We start from the raw sequence: 23,417 nt of genomic DNA, 5'->3' as shown, positions 1-23,417 counted from the left end.
GCTCATGAGGAACCTGTACATAGACCAAGAGGCAGTCATTCAAACAGAACAAGGCAATACTGAGTGGTTTAAAATCAGAAAAGGTGTGCATCAGGGTTGTACCCTTTCACCGTACTTCTTCAATCTGTCTGCTGAGCAGATAATCAGAGAAGCTGGACTATATGAAGAAGAACATGGTATTAGGATTGGAGGAAGACTCATCCATAACCTGTGATATGCATGACAAAACCTTGCTTGATGAAAGTGAAGAGGACTTGAAGCACTTAAATGATGAAGATAAAAGACTACAGCCTTCAGTACGGATTACACCTTAGCGTAAAGAAAAGAAACATCCTCACAAATGGACCGATAAGAAACTTCATGATAAACGGAGAAAAAAATTGACGTTGTCAAGGATTTCATTTTACTTGGATCCACGATCAACTGCCATGGAAGCAGCAGTCAAGAATTCAAAAGACGCATTGCACTGGGCAAATCTGCTGCAAAAGACCTCTTTAAAGCGTTAAAAAAGCAAAGTTGTCCCTTTGAGAACTAAGGTGGGCCTGACCCAAGCCATGGTATTTTCAATCACCTCATACGCATTCGAAAGCTGGACAATGAATAAGGAAGAACAGAACAAGGGGATACTGCGTGGTTTAAAGTCAGGAAAGGTGTGCATCAGGGTTGTATCCTTTCACCATATGTACTCAATCTGTATGCTAAGCAAATAATCCGAGAAGCTGGACTATGTGAAGAAGAAGTGGGCATCAGGATTAGAGGAAAACTCATTAACAACCTGCGATATGCAGATGACACAACCTTGCTTGCTGAAAGTGAAGAGAACTTGAAGCACTTACTGATAAAGATCAATGACCACACTCTTCGGTATGGATTACACCTCAACATAAAACAAAAATCCTCACAACTGGACCAATAAGCAACATCATGATAAACAGAAAATACTGAAGTTGTCAAGGATTTCATTTTTTTGGATCCACAATCAATATCCATGGAAGTAGTAGTCAAGAAATCAAACGATGTACTGCATTGGGAAAATCTGCTTCAATAGATCCCTTTAAAGTGTTGAAAAACAAAGATGTTACTTTGAGGACTAAGGTGCGCCTACCCCAAACCATGATATTTTCAGTTACCTCATATGCATGTGAAAGCTGGAAAATAAATAAGCGAGACTGAAGAAGAATTGATGCCTTTGGATTATAGTGTTGGTGAGTAATATTGCATATACCATGGACTTCCAGGAGAATAAACAAGTCTGTCTTGGAAGAAGTACAGCCAGAATGCTCCTTAGAAGCAAGGATGGCAAGAGTTCATCTCGAGTACCTTGGACATGTCATCAGGAGGGACCAGTCCCTAGAAAGGGCATCATGCGAAAAAGAGGAAGACCCTTGATGAGATGGATTGACGCAGTGACTGCAACAATGGGCTCAAACATAGCAAAGATTGTGAGGATGGCACAAGACCAGGCAGTGTTTCCTTCTGTTGTACATAGAGTCGCTATGAGTCAGAACCAACTTGACGGCACCTAACAACGACAATGACATTCTCTAACCAGAATTGCAATGAGGCTAGAAATATGTTTTTTTTTTTAAAGGTTAATATACCATGACCAAGTCTGATTTATCCGTGGATTACAAAGTTAGTTTAACATGTTAAAAAAAATCCATTTATGTAACAAAAGTATTTATATTTTATGTACTTTATTGTATATGTTCTATTTCAGAAATTTAAAAGGTTAAAAAAAGTAAATAAAAGAGGTCCAAGGACTGAACCTGAGTCTCTCCTATATTTCAAATATGTTTGTAAACCCTACATTTGTTCAACATTCAACAAATACTTTTTTTCTTTCAATATTTTATAGTGTTTTTGGTGAAAATCTGCACAGCTAATTTGGTTCCCATTTAACAATTTCTTTACATATTGCTCAGTGACATTAGTTACATTTTCCACATTGTGTCAACATTCTCATTATTTCCGTTCTGGTTGTTCCATTTCCATTAATCTTGCTTCCCTCCCCCCGCCTGACCTCGTCTTTGCTTTAGAGTAAATGTTGACCGTTTGGTCTCATATAGATGATTTTTTTTAAAAACAGCACAGTACTCACAGGTGATATTGCTTATTTTATAAGCCAATCTGTTGTTTAGCTGAAAGGTGTCAGCAGATATTTTTTGAGCATCTCCTATGTGCCAGGCACTGTTTCAGGTGCTGGGAATACAGCAATGGACAAAATAGACAAAACCCCTTACTTTCGTGGAACTCACATACTAGCAAAGCCTAGAGAGAGTATTTCAAGGAGGATGGAGTGGTGTAAAATGATGTAAAATGCTGCTTAGATGTAGAGTAAGACGAGAACATAAAAAATTGTCCTTATGTCTAAAACTGTTATACCCCAAACATACTCCTCCTCTAGGGTTCCCCATCTCAGTGAATTACATCACTATCCATCTGTTTGCCCAAGCCAGAGACCTGAAAGTTATCTTTGAGTCCTCTGTCTCCCTTCCCTGCCCCATTATACTTCCAATCCATCATGAATTCTACTAAACAAATCTCAAATCCAGAGAAGGTAAGGATGTGAAGCGTTTCTACCCATTTGGTCCATCAGGATACTGCTTTTCTTCTGCTGTTTTCTCCAGGGCTCAGAGTGGCAGTGTCCCACAGTTCAAGAAGGTGGTTTTCCAGGAATTTACTGATGGCTCCTTTACTCAACCTTTATACCGTGGAGAACTAAATGAACACTTGGGACTCTTGGGGCCATATTTAAGAGCAGAAGTTGACGACAATATCATGGTGAGTTGGGGGCAATGAAATTACAAGAAAATTAATCCTACATATGTATTTTGTTTCTTATTATAAAAATCATGTACTCTTACTGTTGGAAGTTTTTAAAGTATAGAAAAATAAAGAAGTTGACAAATGATCTCATAATTATCAGTTTGGTGCACGGTCTTGTCCTTTTCCTGTGTATTCTTGTCTTTATGTATTCAGAATTATACCATATACAACTCTGCTTCTTCTCTTTTGACTACATATCATGTCGTAAACATTTCTTACATCATTAGAAGCACTTCCCAAGTATCTTTTTTAAATGACTGCATAATGGCATTGTTGTTAGGTGCCATCGAGTCGGTTCCGACTCATAGCAACCCTATGTACTACAGAACGAAACACCGCCCGGTCCTGCACCATCCTCACAATCGTTGCTATGTTTGAGCCCATTGTTGCAGCCACTGTGTCAATCCATCTCCTTGAGGGTCTTCCTCTTTTTTGCTGACCCTCTACTTTACCAAGCATGATGTCCGCTCGGGGGCTGGTCCCTCCTGATAACATGTCCAAAGTATGTGAGACATAGTCTCGCCATCCTTGCTTCTAATGAGCATTCTGGCTGTACTTCTTTCAAGACAGATTTGTTTGTTCTTTTGGCAGTCCGTGGTATATTCAATATTCTTCACCAATACCAAAATTCAAAGGTGTCAATTCTTCTTCCATCTTCTTTATCCATTGTCCAGCTTTCACATGCATATGAGTTGATTGAAAATACCATGGCTTGGGTCGGGTGCACCTTAGTCCTCAAAGTGACATCTTTGCTTTTCAACACTTTAAAGAGGTCTTTTGCAGCTGATTTGCCCAATGTAATGTGTTGTTTGATTTATTGACTGCTGCTTCCAAGGGCTTAATATAGATATTAACTATTGATCATTTCAGTGAAAAGTGTTTTTCTAAGTTTGTTGTCTCTTAATTTTATGCATAATGGTTTTTGAAATAAAAAAAAGTTTGAGTTTGTAGGTAGCAACTCACAAATCGAGGAGCCCTGGTGGCACAGTGGTTAAGCTCTCGGCTACTAACCAATAAGTCAGAGGTTTGAACCTACCAGCCGCTTTGCGGGAAAAAGATGCAGCAGTCTGCTTCCCTAAAGATTTACAGCCTTGGAAACCCTGTGGGGCTGTTCTAGTCTGTCCTATAGGGTTGCCAAGAGTCAGAATCAACTTGATGACAGTGGGTTTTGTTTGTTTGTTTGTTTTTTGGGTAACCCATCAATCTTTCCTTTATGATTCGTTTATTCCTTTCGTATTTGTAAAAATCTTTCCCCATTCAGAGGTTTTTTAAAAATCGCCTATACTTCCTCCAGCTTTCTTTTTACACTTTAATTTTTTGCATTTAACTTTTAAATCCGTTAATATTTCCTACAGACTAGAAGTTATTTTGGGTCATCGTATGAGTTTTATTTTTTCCAAAAAAGCCATCCATTGTCCCAACTGATTGTTGATATTAAGGATGCTGAAGATTCTAAAATTACGGGAGTGTAGGTGAATTTTTTTCTGCTTGAATTTTATTGTACTTTCCATATGTTCTACAATAACTATGAATGGCTTTTTAAATCCAAAAAACAAGTCTTTTTTAAAAAGATCGTATGCATTCATCTTGGAATTCGTCATGAAGAACCTGGAGTTAGGTATCAGCTCCTGAGGTTATTGTCTCTTAAAACCCCTGTGGTGATATTTCACCTTTTCCTTTGGAATTGCTTTTAAGTATTCAAGAATTTTTCTCCTTTGCAACTTTGAGTTCATGCCTTAAAGATTTTAGAATTCTAAAATTCCTGTTTCTTTTGTAGATCTTTAGGTTTGGGTTCTAACAAAATCTACCCCCATACCACTTCCTCCAGGGTATTAAAAACTTGGATAAAGCTCAAAGGATGGGTATTCCTAGTAGGGATGTGAACCCTAAGCTAAAGACTTTAAGATCCTAAAAAGATGATGCTTGTGGCTTCTTTGTTTGTTTGCTCTGCAGGTGACTTTCAAAAACCTGGCCTCTCGTCCTTACTCCTTCTATTCTAGTCTAATTTCTTATGAGGAAGATCAGAGGCAAGGAACAGAACCTAGAAAAAAATTAGTGAAGCCTAATGAAACCAAAACTTACTTTTGGAAAGTACAACATCATATGGCGCCCACTGAAGATGAATTTGACTGCAAAGCCTGGGCTTATTTCTCTGATGTTGATCTGGTAAGCAAGTCTCCATTGTGCTGGCCACTTTATGGTGGAAAAGAAAGGGTCTTTGTGTGCTCTGCTAAGAATTTTGGTATTTATCCCAAGAGCGATGGGAAGCCTTAAATAGGGGAGGTGGCATCATATTTGTGTTTTAGAAATATTACTCTGGAATCTACTGAAGAGGATGAATCGTACTGTGGGAAAATGAGGGGTAGGTTGGGGTGGCATAAAAGTTGACGAGAAGTCTACTCTGGTTCATATGTGAGAGAGGGCTTATACACATAGGATTGACATCTTCCCTCCCCAGGAAAAAGATCTGCACTCAGGCTTGATTGGACCCCTTCTGATCTGCCGCACTAACACGCTGAACCCTGCTCATGGGAGACAACTGACAGTTCAGGAATTTGCTCTGCTTTTCACTATCTTTGATGAGACCAAGAGCTGGTACTTCACTGAAAACATGGAGAGGAACTGCAAGGCTCCCTGCAATATCCAGATGGAGGACCCTCTTTTTAAAAAGAGCTATCGCTTCCATGGTAACATATACCACTTCCAAATATTACTCACTGTAAAGTGCAGCACGCACGATGTCAAATGAGCCTTGAGCCAGAGGCTTGAACAATGTATGAATCAAGAGGATATGTGTGGGAGTGGAATCCTCAGAAACATCAGTATTTTTGGTGGGGTGGAGAGAAAGAAATGTCTACGATAGGCTTTGATAGCCTTCTCTGTGTTCTCCTTCAACAGCAATCAATGGCTATGTGATGGATACACTACCTGGCTTAGTAATGGCTCAGGATCAAAGGATCCGGTGGTACCTGCTCAGCATGGGCAGCAATGAAAATATCCATTCTATTCATTTCAGTGGACACGTGTTCACTGTCCGGAAAAAAGAGGAGTATAAAATGGCAGTCTACAACCTCTATCCAGGTATGAGTTGGTGTGTACTCTTTCTTCTGTCTACTTATTGAGTACTTTAAATGTATATTGTAGGCACTGGTCTAGGCACTGGGAATACAATCAGGGAACAAAGCAGACAAACTCCCTGCTCTCAGGTAACTTACTTTTTCAAGTAACTTTAATCTACAGAGAGATAGTAAATTAGTTAGCCAGTGAACGAGATAATTTCTGACACGGAAAAAGTGCTATAAAGGAAATGCAGCAGAATCAATGGAGAGTAAATGTTGCAGCACTTTCATTTTGCATCTCAAATCCCACGTGGCATCAGTAGTTGTCCAAAGAGTGATTGGTTTATGTACGCAACCAGTATGTTAATTAAGCACTACTCACCATGTCTTTTAAAACACAACTTTAAAAAAAGGTTTGATAGTGGAGGCAAACTCCCCATGTTTTGGGGTGAAAATTCTGATAAGCCTCTGTGACTTCTCTGCTCACTCTGAAGTGATAAACTGGCCCGCAGTTTACATTACAAATACAGTTCAAGTCAGAAATTACAGTGTCCACTCCAAGATATTACTCAAAGCTCTGGACTTGTAAGTAAGGGTGGTTGAGACCTCTATTTCTCTATCTTGTGTATACTGTGCTGTTCTGAACTCCAGCATGGATAGGGTAAGGGTAAGTGGGTAGAACAGTTCTTACCAACTTACAACGGGACCGTTCACATCATCTTCACCTGGTAGATATTTACAGCTGACTCTTCCTCTTGCAGGGCATTTTTAGGGACTCTTCAGAGACTCCCTTTTGAGACCCTCTCTCATGAACTTCCCTTGACCTGGGTGGTTTCACTTTTATTCTGGGTGATCACTTGTGACTCATTCCTCAGCCCCCCCAGTTTCTTGCTACTGGGTTTACTTTACCCCTCTAGTCACCCCTAGTAGACTAGACCAAAGAGTACCTCACCCTGACCCCTCTCTCCCAAGGAGCGCATATCTGCCCAGTGGGAAACACATCTTTTGCTCTGAAAAATCTTGGGAGTGCAGGCCACCCTAATGCAGAGCATTCTCCTGTCTCCACCACTGAAGCATTCAGTCACCCTGTCTCCACCACCGAAGCATTCAGTCACCCCGTCTCCTTCATTTTTCCAAGGAGGAGGGGGAATCAGAACTCAATCTCCAGTGCCTGTAACTATAGGGGTCACATGGCAAGCATTTGGAATTTGAGTGGTCCAAGAGTCGTGCAACTGACTTCGAGAGATCTCTTTTGATATTCTGCAGAAGCTAATTGATCTCATGCTCATTTTTTAGTGAAAAGAAATAATTGTTCCTTTTTTCCCCATTCATCTTTTTTTTCTTATTTAATCTTTTTTTTTTTTTTTTTTACTTTACTGTGTTTTAGGTGAAAGTTTACAGCAGAGATTAGATTTTCATTCAAAAATTTTATACGCAAATTGTTTTGTGACATTAGTTGCAATTCCCACAATGTATCAGCACTCTTCCCCTTTCCCTTTCAACCCTGAGTTCCCTGTGTCCATTCCTCCAGTTTTCCTGTCCCTTCGTGCCTTCTCATCTTTGCTTCTGGGCAGGTGTTGCCCATTTGGTCTTGTGCACTTGATTGAACTAAGAAGCACGTTCCTCACATGTGTTACTGTTTGTTTTATAGGCCTGTCTAATCTTTGGCTGAGAGGTGCACTTTGGGAGTGGCTTCAGTTCTGAGTTAGCAGGCTGCCCAGGGGGCCATAGTCTCGGGGGTTCCTCTAGTCACTGTCAGACCAGTAAGTCTGGTCTTTTTTAGTGAATTTGATTTTTTGTTTGACATTTTTCTCCTGCTCTGCCAGAGATCCTCTACTGTGATCTTTGTCAAAGCAGTCAGTGGTGCTAGCCGGACACCATCTAGTTCTTCTGGGCTCAGACTGGTGGAGGCTGTGTGTGGTTCATGTGGTCCATTAGTCCTTTGGACTAATATTTTCCTTGTATCTTTGTTTTTTTTCATTCTCTTTTGCTCCGAACATGCAGGGACCAATAGATGTTTCCTAGATGGCCACTCACAAGCTTTAAAGACCCCAGACTCTACTCACCAAAGTAGGATATAGAACATTTTCTTTATGAACTATGTTATGCCAGTGGACCTAGATGTCCCTTGAGATCATGGTCCCCAGCCCTCAGCCTCAGTAACTCACTCCTTCAATGTGTTTGGATGTGTCTAGGAAGCTTCTGTGACTTTGCCTTGGTCAAGTTGTGCTGACTTTCCCTATATTGTCTGTTTTCTTTCCTTTCACCAAAGTTAACACTTGTCTACGATCTAGTTAGTGATTTCCCCTCTACACCCCTCCCCTCCCTCTTAACCGTCAAAGATTGTTTTTTTTCTGTGTGTAAACCTTTTCTTGGGTTTTTGAAATAGTAGACTCATATAGTATTTTTCCTTTTGTGATTAACTTATTTCACTCAGCATAATGCCTTCCAGATTCATCCACATTATGAGATGTTTCACAGATTCATTGTTGTTCTTTATCGTTGCATAGGATTCCATTGTGTGGATGTACCACAATTTGTTTATCCATTTTTCTGTCGATGGGCACCTAGTTGTTTCCATCTTTTTGCTATTGTGAACAGTGCTGCAATGAACATGGGTGTGCATATATCTATTCATGTGACGGCTCTTATTTCTCTAGGATATATTCCAAGGAGTGGGATAGCTGGATCCTATGGTATTTCTATTTCTAGCTTTTTAAGGAAGAGCCATATCGTTTTCCAAAATGGTTGTACCATTTTACATTCCCACCAGCAGTGCAGAGGAGTTCCAATCTCCCCGAAACCTCTCCAACATTTATTATTTTGTGTTTTTTGGATTAATCCTAGCCTCGTTGGGGTGAGACAGTATCTCATTGTAGTTTTGATTTGCATTTCCCTAATGGCTAATGATCGTGAGCATTTCCTCATGTGTCTGTTAGCCACCTGAATGTCTTCTTCGGTGAAGTGTCTGTTCATATCCTTTGCCCATTTTTTAATTGGGTTGTCTTTTTGTTGTTGAGGTGTTGAAGTATTGTATAAATTTTAGAGATTAGACCGTTGTCAGAGATGTCATAGCCAAATTTTTTTTCCCAGTCTGTGGGTTCTCTTTTTACTCTTTTGGTGAAGTCTTTTGATGAGCATAAGTGTTTAATTTTTAGGAGCTCCCAGGTATCTAGTTTCTCTTCTGGTGTTTGTGCATTGTTAGTTATGGTTTGTATTGTATTTATGCCATATATTAGGGCCCCTAGTGTTGTTCCTATTTTTTCTTCCATGATCTGTATCATTTTAGGTTTTATATTTAGGACTTTGATCCATTTTGAGTTAGTTTTTGTGTATGGTGTGAGGTATGGGTCTTGTTTCATTTTTTACAGATGGACATCCAGTTTTGCTAGCACCATTTGTTAAAAAGACTGTCTTTTCCCCATTTGATGGACTTGGTCCTTTGACAAAGATCAGGTGGTCGTAGGTGGATGGATTTACATTTGGGTTCTCAATTCTGTTCCATTGATTAATGTGTCTGTCATTGTACCAGTACTAGGCTGTTTTGACTACTGTGGCTGTACAGTAGGTTCTGAGATCAGGTATTATGAGGCCTCCTACTTTGTTCTTTTTCTTCTTCAGTAATGCTTTGCTTATCTGGTGCCTCTTTCCTTTCCATATAAAATTGGTGATTAGTTTTTCCATCTTGTTAAAGAATGCTGTTAATATTTGGATCGGGATTGCATTATATCTGTAGATCGCTTTAGGTAGGATTGACATTTTCACAACGTTGAGTCCTCCTATCCATGAGCATGGAATGTTTTACCATTTGTAGGTCTCTTTTGGTTTCTTGCAATAGTATTTTGTAGTTTTCTTTGTAAAGGTCTTTTACATCCCTGGTTAGATTTATTCCTAAATATTTTATCTTTTTAAGGGCTTTTGTAAATGGTATGCTTTCCTGATTTCCTTTTCAAATTTCTTTTTGTTTATGTATAGGAATCCAACTGATTTTTGTATGTTGTGTTGCTTTTGTTTTTGATAAGGCATGTTTGAGACAGTGGAAATGCTGCCATCAAAAGTTGGAATTTGGAGAGTAGAATGCCTTATTGGTGAGCATCTACAAGCTGGAATGAGCACTCTTTTTCTGGTGTACAGCAAGGGTGAGTAACACTGTGGGCAGAGGCTCAATGCCTAACCAGCCCACTTCTGTACAACTTCATGTCATCTTTTCTTCCTTCCTGGGATGGTTGCCTTTGTAAGCAATTAATACAAGCTCACAAGCTCTTATCAAGTTTAAAATAGATACTGCTGGTAGAAATCATCAGAATCCTCAGACGAGGGAAGATATACTTGAAGCTTTGAACACTTTGAACCTGGAGCTCTAAATATTTAATAAATTGGTACTAAAAATATCTCCTCATTTTCATAACTTGATGGAGCTCCAAGATCTCAAGTAAAAATTTTGAGACTTAATTTTGACTCAGTTACCAAAGATAACTTACAAATATCACTTGGAAGAATTTAGGAATTTAACCCTCAACAAGTAAGAGAACCACTGGTCTACTTGTGTATGAGCCCTAGTTTTCTGAGCTGCAAAGTGTGGATAATTGTACCTACCTGCTTGGGTGAATTAAATGAGACAGTACAATAAAATATTTAGTACAGTTCTTGACACATTAAAAAAAAAAAAAAAACACAACACAACAAACCCATTGCTGTCAAGTCGATTCCAGAGTAGAACTGTCCCACAGGGTTTCCAAGGAGTGGCTGTTGGATTTGAACCACCAACCTGTGGTTAGCAGCCAGGCTCTTAACCACTGCACAACCAGGGCCCTTGACACATAGTAAGCACTAAAAGATGTTAGCTTTTGTCGGTGTTCTCCCATTTTCACTGACTTACATCTCTGAAGTTGAATTTTCTGCACTTCCAGCTACTGTGTTTCCCCTATTTGATTTCAGAGTGTCAGATTCCCCTGGGAATGGCTTCTGGACGCATTAGAGATTCTCAGATTACAGCTTCAGGACATTATGGTAAATACTATTATTTTCCTCAAGAACCTGGGCTGATTATCTCTTTTTTATTTCTGTTAGATTCAGATAGCCAATCCATCTCTACGGTTGTATTAATTCTACTCCATAAGTACCTCTCAAATGCATTTCCTCCTCTCCATTTTCCAGTGTGACCATTTTAATTCAGGCTACCATCGTTTCTCATCTGGGTAATGCCACTGCCTCCTTGAATGGCCTCCCTGCCGTTGGTATTGCTCCCTTGAATTCATTCTTTTCACTGTGGCAGGGATGATATTTCTAAAGCACAAATCACATCACCCCACTTCCTGCTTATACTGTCCTGGCAGCTTCCTGTTACCTTCAGAACAAAACCTTCTGTGACCCCTGCCAAACTCTTCATTCTCATCTCCTAACACTCACTGCCCTATCCTTCTTGAGTACCGAAGTACTCTGAGTGTACCGTGTCATTTCATGTCTCTTTGCTTTTACACATGCTTACTCCCCCATCAAAACTATCCTTTCCATACTTTTGTGTCTTGCAAACTCTTCCACATCCTTCAAGACTCAATTTCCTAGCCTTGTCTCCTTTATGAAGCCTTTCATAACTCTCCTCATACAAAAAGGCAGAATCATTTTCTCTTATTTTTTTATGGGATCATGCATATACTTCTGTGTAGCACTTTCCATACTGTACTGCAACTGTCTTAAATTATACTTTGAGCTTCTTGAGGTTAGAGTCATATCTGACCAACCTCTCTATTTCCTAGTATCTAGCAAGGAAGAGGTGTTCAGTGAATGTTTTCGAAAGAATGCATGGTAATATTATCACTCCCCAAGATAATTCCATGTCCCCCCATGTTTTACCCAGTGTTAGAAGATAAGAACACTACCACATTACCAAACGAATACTAGAGGCTGCACTTTACTATGAGCAAGGGTGGTAAAGCTTAACTAGGATCTGTAGAGAATTCTGAAACATTGTATTAGAGCAGGGGTCAGCAAACTACAGCCCACAGGCCAAATCCAGCCTGCCACCTGTTTTTGTGTGGCCCACAAGCTAAGAATGTTTTTTGCATTTTTCAATGATTGGAAAAAAAAGAAGAAGAAGAGTATTTCCTGACATGTGAAAATTATATGAAATTCAAATTTCCGTGTCCATAAATAGTTTTATTGGAATATAGCACTAGAACAGCAGTTAAGCAGCTGTGACAGAGACCATATGATCCACAAAGCTTAAATTATTTACTATCTAGCCCTTTAGGAAAAGTTTGCCAATCTCTGTTTTAGAGGGGGAAAAAATTCCTTTTGGAAAAAAAGGCTTGAAGGTTATATACTGAAATAGTAACATTTTATTTCCCCAGGTGGAAGGATTTTGTTTTCTAAAATGTCTTTGATTTGTATTTTTACTTATTTTTTATTTTTATTTCACATTTTCTGATTTTTCTATAATGAACATATTTTGTGTAATAAAGAAATAATATTGTTTGTTAGTACTGGTAACAAATTCCAGTATCAGCTAATTAGAAGTACTAACGATCAACAAAATTATTAAATGTTAGAAAATAGAATGGACAACAAGGACAATCAAAACCCTTCAGTAGTAATCCACACTGAGCTATGAAGTCTTTATGCCTTTCTCTATTTTCTCCACAACTAGGATTAGCTTTTCTCAAGAGTAATTTCATTCCCAAGTGTCTAGGACCAACCCAACTGAATCTAATGTCTCTCTCTCTTTTGTTGGGCAAAGGACAGTGGGCCCCAAAGCTGGCCAGACTTCATTATACTGGATCGATCAATGCCTGGAGCACCAAAGATCCCTTTTCCTGGATCAAGGTTAGAAAAACGAGTCAATGATGGGAAATATATCACATTCAATCACATCACTTCTTTCTGTTGCAAGCTCAAAGCTATATATGTATATATATCTAAAGTACAAATATATATGTATAAAGTATGTGTGTGTGTATGTATATATGTATGTGTGTTGGAGCCCTGGCAATGCGGTGGTTAAGAGCTACGGCTGCTCACCAAAAGGTCAGCAGTTCAAATCCACCAGCTGCACCTTGGAAACCCTATGGGGCAGATCTGCTCTGTCCTGTAGGGTCATTATGAGTTGGAATCAACTCGATGGCAACGAGCTTGGCTTGGTTATATATATATGTGTGTGTGTGTGTGTGTGTGTGCGTGTGTGTGCGTGCACATATATAAAAGTATATATATAAAGTGTATAAATATATATATATGTATATAAATATATATGTGTGTGTGTGTGTATGTATGTATACACCTCAGTCATTCTCATCAAACCCCAGTTAACAGATGGGGAAGCTAAAGAATGGAGTGGTTTGTGATTTGTGCAAAAACAGTCAGGAGTGAAAGACTTGGAAATAGAACTGACGATACTAAAGTGTCTTAGTTGTGCTCATGAGGAACCTGTACATAGATCAAGAGGCAGTCGTTTGAACAGAACAAGAGGATACTGTGTGGTTTAAAAGTCAGGAAAGGTGTGCATCCGGGTTGTATCCTTTCACCATACCTATTCAATCTGTATGCTGAGCAAATAATCCGAGAAGCTGGACTGTATGAAGAAGAACAGGGCATCAGGATTGGAGGAGGACTCATGAACAACCAGTGATATGCAGATGACACAGCCTTGCTTGCAGAAAGCAAAGAGGACTTAAAGCACTTACTAATGAAGATCAAAGACTACAGCCTTCAGTATAGATTACACCTCAAAATAAATAAGACAAAAATCCTTGCAACTGGACCAATAAGCAACATGATAAATGGAGGAATTATTGAAGTTGTCAAGGATTTCATTTTACTTGGATCCACAATCAATGCCTATGGAAGCAGCAGTCAAGAAATGAAACAACGTATTGCATTGGGCAAATCTGCTGCAAAAGACTTCTTTAAAGTGTTGGAAGGCAAAGATGTCACTTTGAGGACAAAAGTGCGCCCGACTCAAGCCATACTGTTTTCAATCGCCTCATATGCATGCGACAGCCTGACAATGAATAAAGAAGACCAGAGAAGAGCTGATGGCTTTGAATTGTGGTGTTGTCGAAGAATATTGAACATACCATGGACTGCCAGAAGAACGAACAAGTCTGTCTTGGAAGAAGTACAGCCAGAATGCTCCTTAGAAGGAAGGATGGTGAGACTCTGTCTCACATATTTTGGACATGTTATCAGGAGGGGTCAGTCCCTGGAGAAAGACATTGTTTTAGTTATCTAGTGCTGCTCTAACAGAAATACCACAAATTGATGGCTTTAACAAAGAGAAATTTATTTTCTCAGTCTAGTAGGCTAGAAGTCCAAATTCAGAGTGTCAGCTCCAGGGGAAGGCTTTCTCTCTCTGTCGGCCTTCTCATCGATCTCCCCTCAGACTAGGAGATTCTCCGTGCAAGAATCTGGGGTCCAAAGGGTGCACTCTGCTCCGGCACTGCTTTCTTGGTGGTATGGGGTCCCTACTCTCTGCTCGCTTCCCTTTCCTTTTATCTCTTGAAAGATAAAAGGTGGTGCAGACCATACCCCAAGGAAGCTCCTTTTACATTGGATCAAGGATGTGACCCTAGTAAGGGTGTTACAATCCCACCCTCATCCTCTTTAACATAAAATTACAATCACAAAATGGAGGACAACCACACAATACTGGGAATCATGGCCTAACCAAGTTGGGAGGACATAATTCAATCCATGACAGACATCATGCTTGGTAAAGTAGAGCATCAGCAAAACAGAGGAAGAGCCTCAGTGAGATGGACTGACACAGTGGCTGCAACAATGGGCTCAGGCATTAACAGTGATCATGAGGATGGCCCAGGACTGGGCACTGCTAGGTTCTGTTGTCCATACAATTGCTATGAGTCGGCGCCAACTCGACAGCACCTGACAACAACAAATTGTCTTATTTCTTTGATTTTAATCTTTATACTAGGATTAGAACATTTGCATACCTTCTGTAAGATGGAACTCACCACCTCACAAGACTGTCTATTCTGTTCGATGTCTCTGACTGCCTAGGTGTCCTCTTATTTTAACATCAAAACAAACAGCTCAATTCCCCATCACATGAGCAAAGAAAAAGTAGCTTCTTTATTTTCTAAAACTCATTCAGTCTCTTCCTCACAAATTCTACACCACTGGGTAGTAGGAAAAGCCTACTAAGTTCGTCCAATCTGGTAAACGAAGTTGAAACCTATGATTAAAACAGTGTCTTTAGGTTAATTCAATTTTTTAAAATGACTCATTCTTTCAGGCTTTTCACTTCCCTGTTTCCTTTAGATCAGTGCTGTCCCAGAGAAATATAATATTAGCCACCAATGCAAACCACATGTGTAATTTTACATTTTTTAGTAGCCACAATTAAAAAAGCAGGTGAAATTAATTTTAATAATACATTTTATGTAACTCAACATATCCAAAAATATTATCATTTCATCATGTGCTAAATTAGGCTCTGTGGCCCCTTTAAGAGCATATAGGAACTTCTTGGTCCCTTTCATGCTGCATGAGAGCTGAGGGCAGCTTGGGAATGCCAACTCAGCCTCTCTGCCTAACCACATGGGCAGGTTCCTTCTAGCGCCCCAAACAGGAAACAGGGAGAAAACTTTTCTGCTTTCAGTTTTGGTCTCAACCTATCTAACATGCCTCCCACCTCTGGTACTTACAGGCTGAACAGGGGACTTCTGTCCACACGCTTTACCACCTACTCTCCCTAGGTCCATCCTCTTCTCATAGTGCACCAGCTTCCTTCTTCCTCTTCTTAGTTTGGTTGAGGACAGTCCCCTACATATTTTTCTCCTTTGCAAGATTGTATCTGCTCTCTGTTCCTCCCCTGCCCCAGGTTAAAATAGTACACAGAGTGGAGAAAGATAAACCGTTTTACCAGAAAGCAGATGCAAAGAGCATGTCTGTTAAGGTCTGGTCAGCTCATCTTGTTTTCTTTTTTTAATTTGAGCTGACTGTTCACTAACCCTTAAGTATGTTTTTGTTTGTGCTGCTGCCAGACTACACTGTCCACCTCGTATTTCTGTGGCTATCACTTCCAGCCTTACCTGCATCCTTGCGCTGTGAACGTTTGCATTTAGTTGGCTGCCCTGCATTTGTTCTACTTATTTGTTTTGTAATGTTGTTGTTGTTGTTAGGTGCCATCGAGTCGGTTCCAACTCACAGCGACCGTATCTACAACAGAAGGAAACACTGCCCGGTCCTGCGCCAGCCTCACAATCCTTGCTAGGTTTGAGCCCATTGTTGCAGCCACTGTGTCAGTCCATCTCGTTGAGGGTCTTCCTCTTTTTCACTGACCCTCTACTTTACCAAGCATGATGTCCTTCTCCAGGGACTGGTCCTTCCTGATAACATGCCCAAAGTATGTGAGATGCAGTCTCGCCATCCTGGCTTCCAAGGAGCACTCTGGCTGTACTTCTTCCAAGACAGACTTGTTCGTTCTTTTGGTAGGCCATGGTATAGTCAATATTCTTTGCCAACACCATCATTCAAAGGCGTCAATTCTTCTTTGGTCTTCTTTATTCACGATGTTGCTTATTGGTCGAGTTATGAGGATTTTTTGGTAATAGCTTTCTCATTTCTATTTGGAGAACTGTATCTCCCTCACTAGATGCAAAATCTCAAGAAACTAGTAATGCCTTTGCCATTGCATCACCTCTAGGAAGAATCTAGAAGCTAATATTTAGTGTTTACTATGTGCCAGGCACTGAACTCGGTAACTACATGTATTAACTCTTTAATCCTCATGATAACCCTTTGAGAAACATGCTATTATTATCTCCACTTTACAGATGAAGAAACTGAGACACAGAGAGATTAGGTGATTGTCTTAGTTACCTAGTGCTACTATAACAGAAATACCACAATTAGGTGGCTTTAAAGAACAGACATTTATTTTCTCACAGTTTAGAAAGCTAGAAGTTCTAGGGCTCTGGCTCTAAGGGAAGGCTCTCTCTGTCCGTGTCGCCGCTTCTCCAGTGTTCTTCTCAGCGTTCCCGTGCATGTATCTTCCTCTCCATTTGTGCTTCCTTGCTTCTGTGTCTGTGCTACTCTGTTTATCCCTCAGAAGTGATTTGAGTTAGGATACACTCTACATTGATACATTTGCTGATGTGGCATGACTCAAAATGAGGAGAAACAGCTGCAAACATCCATTAATAATTGGGACGTGGAATGTACAAAGTATGAATCTAGGAAAACTGGAAATCATCAAAAGTGAAATGGAATCTATAAGACCAGTATGCTAGGCATTAGTGAGCTGAAAGGGACTGGTATTGGCCATTTTGAATCAGACAATCGTATGGTCTACTATGCCGGGAATGACAAACTGAAGAGGAATGGCGTTGCATCATCATCAAAAAGAACATTTCAGGATCTATTCTGCAGTACAGCGCTGTCAGTGATAGGACAATATCCATACACCTACAAGGAAGACCAGTTAATACGACTACGATTCAAATTTCTGCACCAACCACTAAGGCCATTGATGAAGAAATTGAAGACTTCTACCAAGTTCTGCAGTCTGAAATCGATCAAACATGCAATCAAGATACGTTGATAATTACTGGTGATAAGAATGCAAAATTTGGAGACAAAGAAGAAGGATCGGTAGCTGGAAAATATGACCTTGGGGATAGAACGATGCCGGAGATGGCATGACAGAATTTTACAAGACCAATGACTTCTTCATTGCAAATACCTTTTTTTCACCAACATAAACAGCGACTATACACGTGGACCTTGCCGGATGGAATACACAAGAATCAAATTGACTACATCTGTAGAAAAAGATTTTGGAAAAGCTCAATATCATCAGTTAGAACAAGGCCAGGGGCCGACTGTGGAACAGACCATCGATTGGTCAAATGCAAGTTCAAGTTGAAACTGAAGAAAATTAGAACAAGTCCACGCCACCCAAGGTACGACCTTGAGTATATCCCACCTGAATTTAGAGACCATCTCAACAATAGATTTGACGCATTGAACACAAATGACCAAAGACCAGACGAGTTGTGGAATGATATCAAGGACATCAGAGATGAAGAAAGCAAGAGGTCATTAAAAGGACAGGAAAGAAAGAAAAGACCAAAATGGATGTCAGAAGAGACTCTGAGACTTGCTCTTGAACATCGAGTAGCTAAAGCAAAAGGAAGAAATGATGAAGTAAAAGAACTGACCAGAAGATTTCAAAGGGTGGCTCGAGAAGACAAAGTTAAGTATTATAACGAAATGTGCAAAGACCTGGAGTTAGAAAACCAAAAGGGAAGAACACGCCCAGCATTTCAATCATCTCGTGTGAAAGCTGGACAATGAATAAGGAAGATCAAAGAAGAATTGATGCACTTAAATTATGGTGTTGGTGAAGAATATTGAATATACCATGGACTGCCAAAAGAGCGAACGAATCTGGCTTGGAGGAAATACAACCAGAATGCTTCTTAGAAGCTGGGATGGTGAGACTGCGTCTTACGTACTTTGGACATGTTGTCGGGAGGGACCAATCCCTGGAGAAGGACATCATGCCTGGTAAAGTAGAGGGCCAGTGAAAAAGAGGAAGACCCTCAATGAGCTGGATTGACACAGTGGCTGCAACAATGGCCTCAAGCATAGCACCGACTGTGAGGATGACACAGAACCGGGCAGTGTTTCGTTATGTAGTATATATAGGATCAGTATGAGTCAGAACCGACTGAACCGCACCTAACAACAACTACATTGATATGGACTCATTAACATAACAAAGAAAATCCTATTCCCAAAAGGGATTATATCCACAGGTATGGGGGGCAGGACTTCAATATGTATTGTTTGGCGGACACAATTCAGCCAATAACATTGACTCAAATAGATTCATTGCCTTAAGAATCTCAGTCTAATAAGGAAGGCGGCCAGCAAAGCAAACTTTATAATATGGTGCAATAATTTGCTGTAATGAAGTTATATAGAGTGAAGTGGAAACATCAAAGAAGTAGCACTAAATTTGCCTGGGAGAGTTAAGAAAGGCTAACCAGGAGAGAGAATTTCTGAACTAACACTTGAAGGATGCACAGCAGTTTATCACTGATAGGGGATGCCGGGTCGAGGGCTGGTCTAGGGAGAGGGGAGGAAATGGGCTTTGGCTCGGCTGGGGCTAAGATGTTAAGTTACGTGGGTCCCTATGTGCAGCACAAAGTATACGTGTAGAGGAAATGGGGGCATCAATATTTGGAAGTGGCCTGGTTTGCCAGGAAGTAGTCTGGGAACTCAATAAGCACCTTTCCTACCAGTTCGCACCATTTATCCCAACACTGTTGTCTGCTTCACCTACGCATCCAAGGTAATGCTGGGCATATGTGTACCAATGTAAATTCTTCCTCAGCAATGAGTTAATGTCAGGAGGTGGGACACACATTTAAAAACAGGTTAAAGTGTTGTTTTAATTGATAGGTGGATCTGTTGGCGCCAATGATTATTCACGGCATCAAGACCCAGGGTGCCCGCCAGAAGCTCTCCAGCCTCTACATCTCCCAGTTTATCGTCATGTATAGTCTCGACGGGAAGAAGTGGCAGAGTTATCGAGGGAATTCCACTGGGACCTTAATGGTATGTCATTAGTCCTTTCAAGAGAATGCATGAATCCTTTAAAGAGCTTTTGACAGATTTCAGATACGGGGCAAACACTCTTAGCTTCTACAAACTTAACTCCAAACCAGAATTTTCCACCTTATGGGCAGTTGGAGTGATATGGGCGTATGAACAAAACCAAAGTAGCAGCATCAAGGATCTCACAGCTGATAAACATTAAGAGATGCTCTATTGGCAGAAAGGAGATTCCGGACTCGGTGAACTGATCAGATATTGAGTTTGCTTATGGATATGTTAGGCTTAAGGTGACAGTAAGCCAACCAGGCTGAAATGGGAAATGACAGATCATCACAAATGTAACCAGGTGGTGATGTCAAAAACAAGTGCAATTCCACATATGGCATCTCTTCTGGAGCAAATTAACATAGCCCCAAGCATCTGATATAGAACTATTGACCTAGAAAATGTCTTTTTCTTCATTCCTATTAATAAGCAAAAATCAGAATAAGTTTGCATTTATGAGGGAGGAACAGGAGTATTAACTTTACTATCTGTGCCTCAGAGTGATGTCAGCTCCCTTGTTTTTTGCCGTAATATAGACTCACAGGAGCCACAGGACTAATGGGGGCAGCGGGGAACCCCTACACCCGTTAAGGAGCACTACTTCACTGGCACCATTTTCGATAGTTTACAGTATTTCGAATGCCAATTTCTGACTTTCAATGAATATTTAAATAATAAGGATCTCTCCCCCTTGGTTTTCAAGTTTAAAATCAGACTATGCACATCCTTTAAAAATATCTATCTTTGGTCATGTTAGGAATCAGTGTGAACTTTGATATTGGGGTGACACGTAGCAAGTGAACTCAGAAATGATGGAATCAGGCCTGGGCCCAGCTATCCCTGCCACTAAGTTTCTGCGAGAGATCCATTAACGAGCCAATGGCAAATGGAAAACAAGGAGCTTTACTGTTTCCTTGGAATCATGCTTGCATACCCAGTACTGGGCTCTCTGGGAATTCTCCCCCCGCCCCAACTCCCCCGCCTCACCACAGGAGGCTTTTCCTTAAGCCCCAATCCAAGTGATATCAGCGGTCACCCTCCGTGTAAGTCCTTAGCATTCCTGTCATAAGAGAGTAAGGCGGCCCCCCAGGCCTGCAGTCCGGGTTGAGGAGTGTACCAGAAAAAGCCAAAGAAGAAAGGAGCGTGCGCTCTGACCACATTTGCAATAAACTGGACTAGGAGTTTAGAGGTCAGTAGTTCCCTTCCTGGCAGCCAAATGAGAGCAGAGGAATGGTGGCTGGCTCTGTCTCAACTGGGCCTCTCCTCGATTTCCTGACTGTTACGTACACACTGAAGTAGAAATAGAAAACCAACCACTTGCCACCGAGTCGACTCTGACTCATGACGACCCCACGTGTGTCAGAGTAAAAGTGTGCTCCATAGGGTTTTCAAGGGCTGATTTTTTTGGAACTGGGTTGCCAGGCCTTTCTTCTGAGGTGCCTCTGGGTGGACTTGAACCTCCAACCTTTCAGTTAGCAGTGGAGCGTGTTAACCCATTTTCACCACCCAGGGACTCCAGAAAGAGAAACAAATACCCTAAAAGTCCCACCAATTTTGAGGCACTCAACTGGGTTTCACAACCCTCCCCCACCCCCACTCCCCTCAAAAAACACACAAAAAATCAACCCCCAAGCTGTGTCCTTAAATCTCACCCCAAAAGGTTAGTAGTGTATACAACTTCAGCCTGAAGGATGCATTTTCCCAAAGTTGAGTGTTTAAGGACGAGGTTTTATTTTGAGGGGCTCTTACTACTACCCTCAAAACTGTAAAAAAGAAAAATAAAAGAAAGAAAGAAAAAGGAAACAGCTAAGTTGGTTTGCGTGTAACATTTGGGCCCAAAACCCTTGGAAATTTAGTGTTTTAAAAATGGAAAGCCACCCTGCTTTGGGTGAACAAGGATACTGCCTTGCATGTACATAATCACAAAATACCAAAGAGACATGCTCCGATTTTACGTCTTTGAATCACAAACTGCAGAAAGATCCCTATTACAAGTAAAGGTTGTCACCTAGATTACACAGAGCTATCAGAATAGAACCAAAACTGCGAATCCCAGTGCGTTGGAACTATCGCACTGGACACACGTGTGCCGAGGCTACTGGAATAAGGACTGCAGGGCAGATCAGCTCCGCAGATTCCTTTCCTGGCATCACACACAAGCTAGGTGTGCCGTACATTTCAAACGCGCCAATATCTACTGGAGCTGAAAGAGAAGTCTCTCGCTCTGCTTTTTGCCTCCTGACAAGTAGGTAAGACATTCACATTATACAGATGAGGCAAATCTAAACCGCCGGTTAGGAGCATTAGGATAGCTCTATCATGGATTTAGGGCCGTCCCAACGACCACGTTGTAAGGAATAAAATTATTTCCAGGAATATGTACGGGGCGGATGAAAGAAAGGAACCATTGGTGATCCCCAAGACACAGAAATTTAAGCTAAGCGATGAGGTCAGAGTCACGACACACTCATACAGCCTAAGGATGTAAACGGAGCCATGCAAAAGAAAATCCTCAAGTCTAAAACAAAGATGGGGGTGGGTTGGGTGGAGGAAAAAGAGGAGGGGAATAAAGGAGTTTAGTGGGTTGAATGGCGCTCCCCGCTACTCGCCAAAAAAAAAAAAAAAGATTCTGTCCAACCAGGAACCTGTGACAGTGGCCCTACTTGGAGAAAGGGTCTTTGCAGATGTAACTAAGTGAAGGATCTCGAGGTGAGACCGTCTTGGATTATCCTGTGGGCCCAACATTCAGTGAGATTTGTCCTTAGAAGAGGAGGAGCAAACAGACAGAAGGGGAGAAGGCACACAGAAGTGGAGAGGGGAGGCCGCCGCCGTGTGAAGACAGAGGCAGAGACGGCAATGATGTCTCTAACAGCTAAGGAACGCCTGGAGCCACCAGAAAACGCAAGAGGCGAGGAAGGATTCTCCCCTAGGGCCTTGAGGTTGGACTTCTGGCCTCCAGAGCTGTGAGGGAAAAAGTTCCTGTTGTTTGAAGCCACCAGGTTTGTGGTCATTTGTTAGGGCGGCCCTAGGCAACGGAGAAGAGGGATTCTCATTTCTATGTTGCGGTTTTTGGGAAGAGTCGTGTCCTCTAGCCCAATTCTATCATCAGGCTTTTTCTCCTACTATCCGAAGCCACCCAGAGGTGCCTCGGAAGAAAGGCCTGGCGATCTGCTTCCGAAAGGTCACAGCCTGGAAAACCTTACGGAGTGCAGTTCTACTCTGCACACGTGCGGTCACCATGAGTCAGAATCCAGGCACGGCAACTAGTTGTTTTAAATTATTACAGAAACAAGCATTTGGGATACAGCTAACCTTCAGTAAACTAAACGCTGACTCCCACGGTGACCACAGCAATCACATAAACGTAGGATCAGGATAAACGTCTTTTATTTCTCCCCACGTGCAAAGGCGGATGCATGAGGTTTGATCACAGGAAGAGAGTCACTTGGTTAACGGGAGTGATCAGATCCCCTGTCCCGAGGGGGAGATGGTTTCTTGCAGAACGAGGTGAAGGAGGTGGTTCTGCTCGGCACTCAGCAGCGGCCACATCTCCACCTGCAGCGACTTGATGGCTTCGGTGTCCTTTTCCTGGGTCGCCATGACCAAGGACTGGAGCAGCAGAAAGAGCTCCTCGGGAAGCTGGCCACTGCTATCCTGCCCGTGGCTGTCGAAAGCCTCCCAGGAGTACTTCTCCAAGGTGTGGGCGTGCTCCGGCAGCAGCTTGGCGGGTGGTGGTTGCAGGAGGAGGAGCAGCAGTACGCGGGACACCTCGCAGCGGACCAGCACGTCGGAGAAGGCGCCCAGAGCCGCGGGAGGCGGCGCGGCGGAGGCGGCGTTAGCAGGGAGCGGCACCGGCAGGGCGGGGACCGTGTCGGGTCCCGGCGGGGGCCCGGGCGGCTG

General features: G+C 41.6%; 1 protein-coding gene across 1 annotated transcript in view; it reads left to right on the top strand.

The window, feature by feature from the left end:
- Positions 1 to 23,417, top strand: part of F8 (coagulation factor VIII) — a 134,027-nt gene that overhangs the window by 86,052 nt on the left and 24,558 nt on the right. Inside the window, exons 15-22 of the mRNA XM_004390882.3 lie at positions 2,631 to 2,784; positions 4,783 to 4,995; positions 5,288 to 5,516; positions 5,728 to 5,910; positions 9,911 to 10,027; positions 10,827 to 10,898; positions 12,625 to 12,710; positions 19,317 to 19,472. Coding sequence (XP_004390939.1) covers positions 2,631 to 2,784; positions 4,783 to 4,995; positions 5,288 to 5,516; positions 5,728 to 5,910; positions 9,911 to 10,027; positions 10,827 to 10,898; positions 12,625 to 12,710; positions 19,317 to 19,472 — 1,210 coding nt within the window. The remainder of the gene's footprint in view (positions 1 to 2,630; positions 2,785 to 4,782; positions 4,996 to 5,287; positions 5,517 to 5,727; positions 5,911 to 9,910; positions 10,028 to 10,826; positions 10,899 to 12,624; positions 12,711 to 19,316; positions 19,473 to 23,417) is intronic.

This window comes from Trichechus manatus, unplaced genomic scaffold, assembly GCF_000243295.1.
Source record: "Trichechus manatus latirostris isolate Lorelei unplaced genomic scaffold, TriManLat1.0 scaffold00340, whole genome shotgun sequence".
In the NCBI taxonomy this organism is placed as follows: Eukaryota; Metazoa; Chordata; class Mammalia; order Sirenia; family Trichechidae; genus Trichechus; species Trichechus manatus.
The sequence above is the reverse complement of the archived record's forward strand: the minus strand, read 5'-3'. Positions and strand labels throughout refer to the sequence as shown.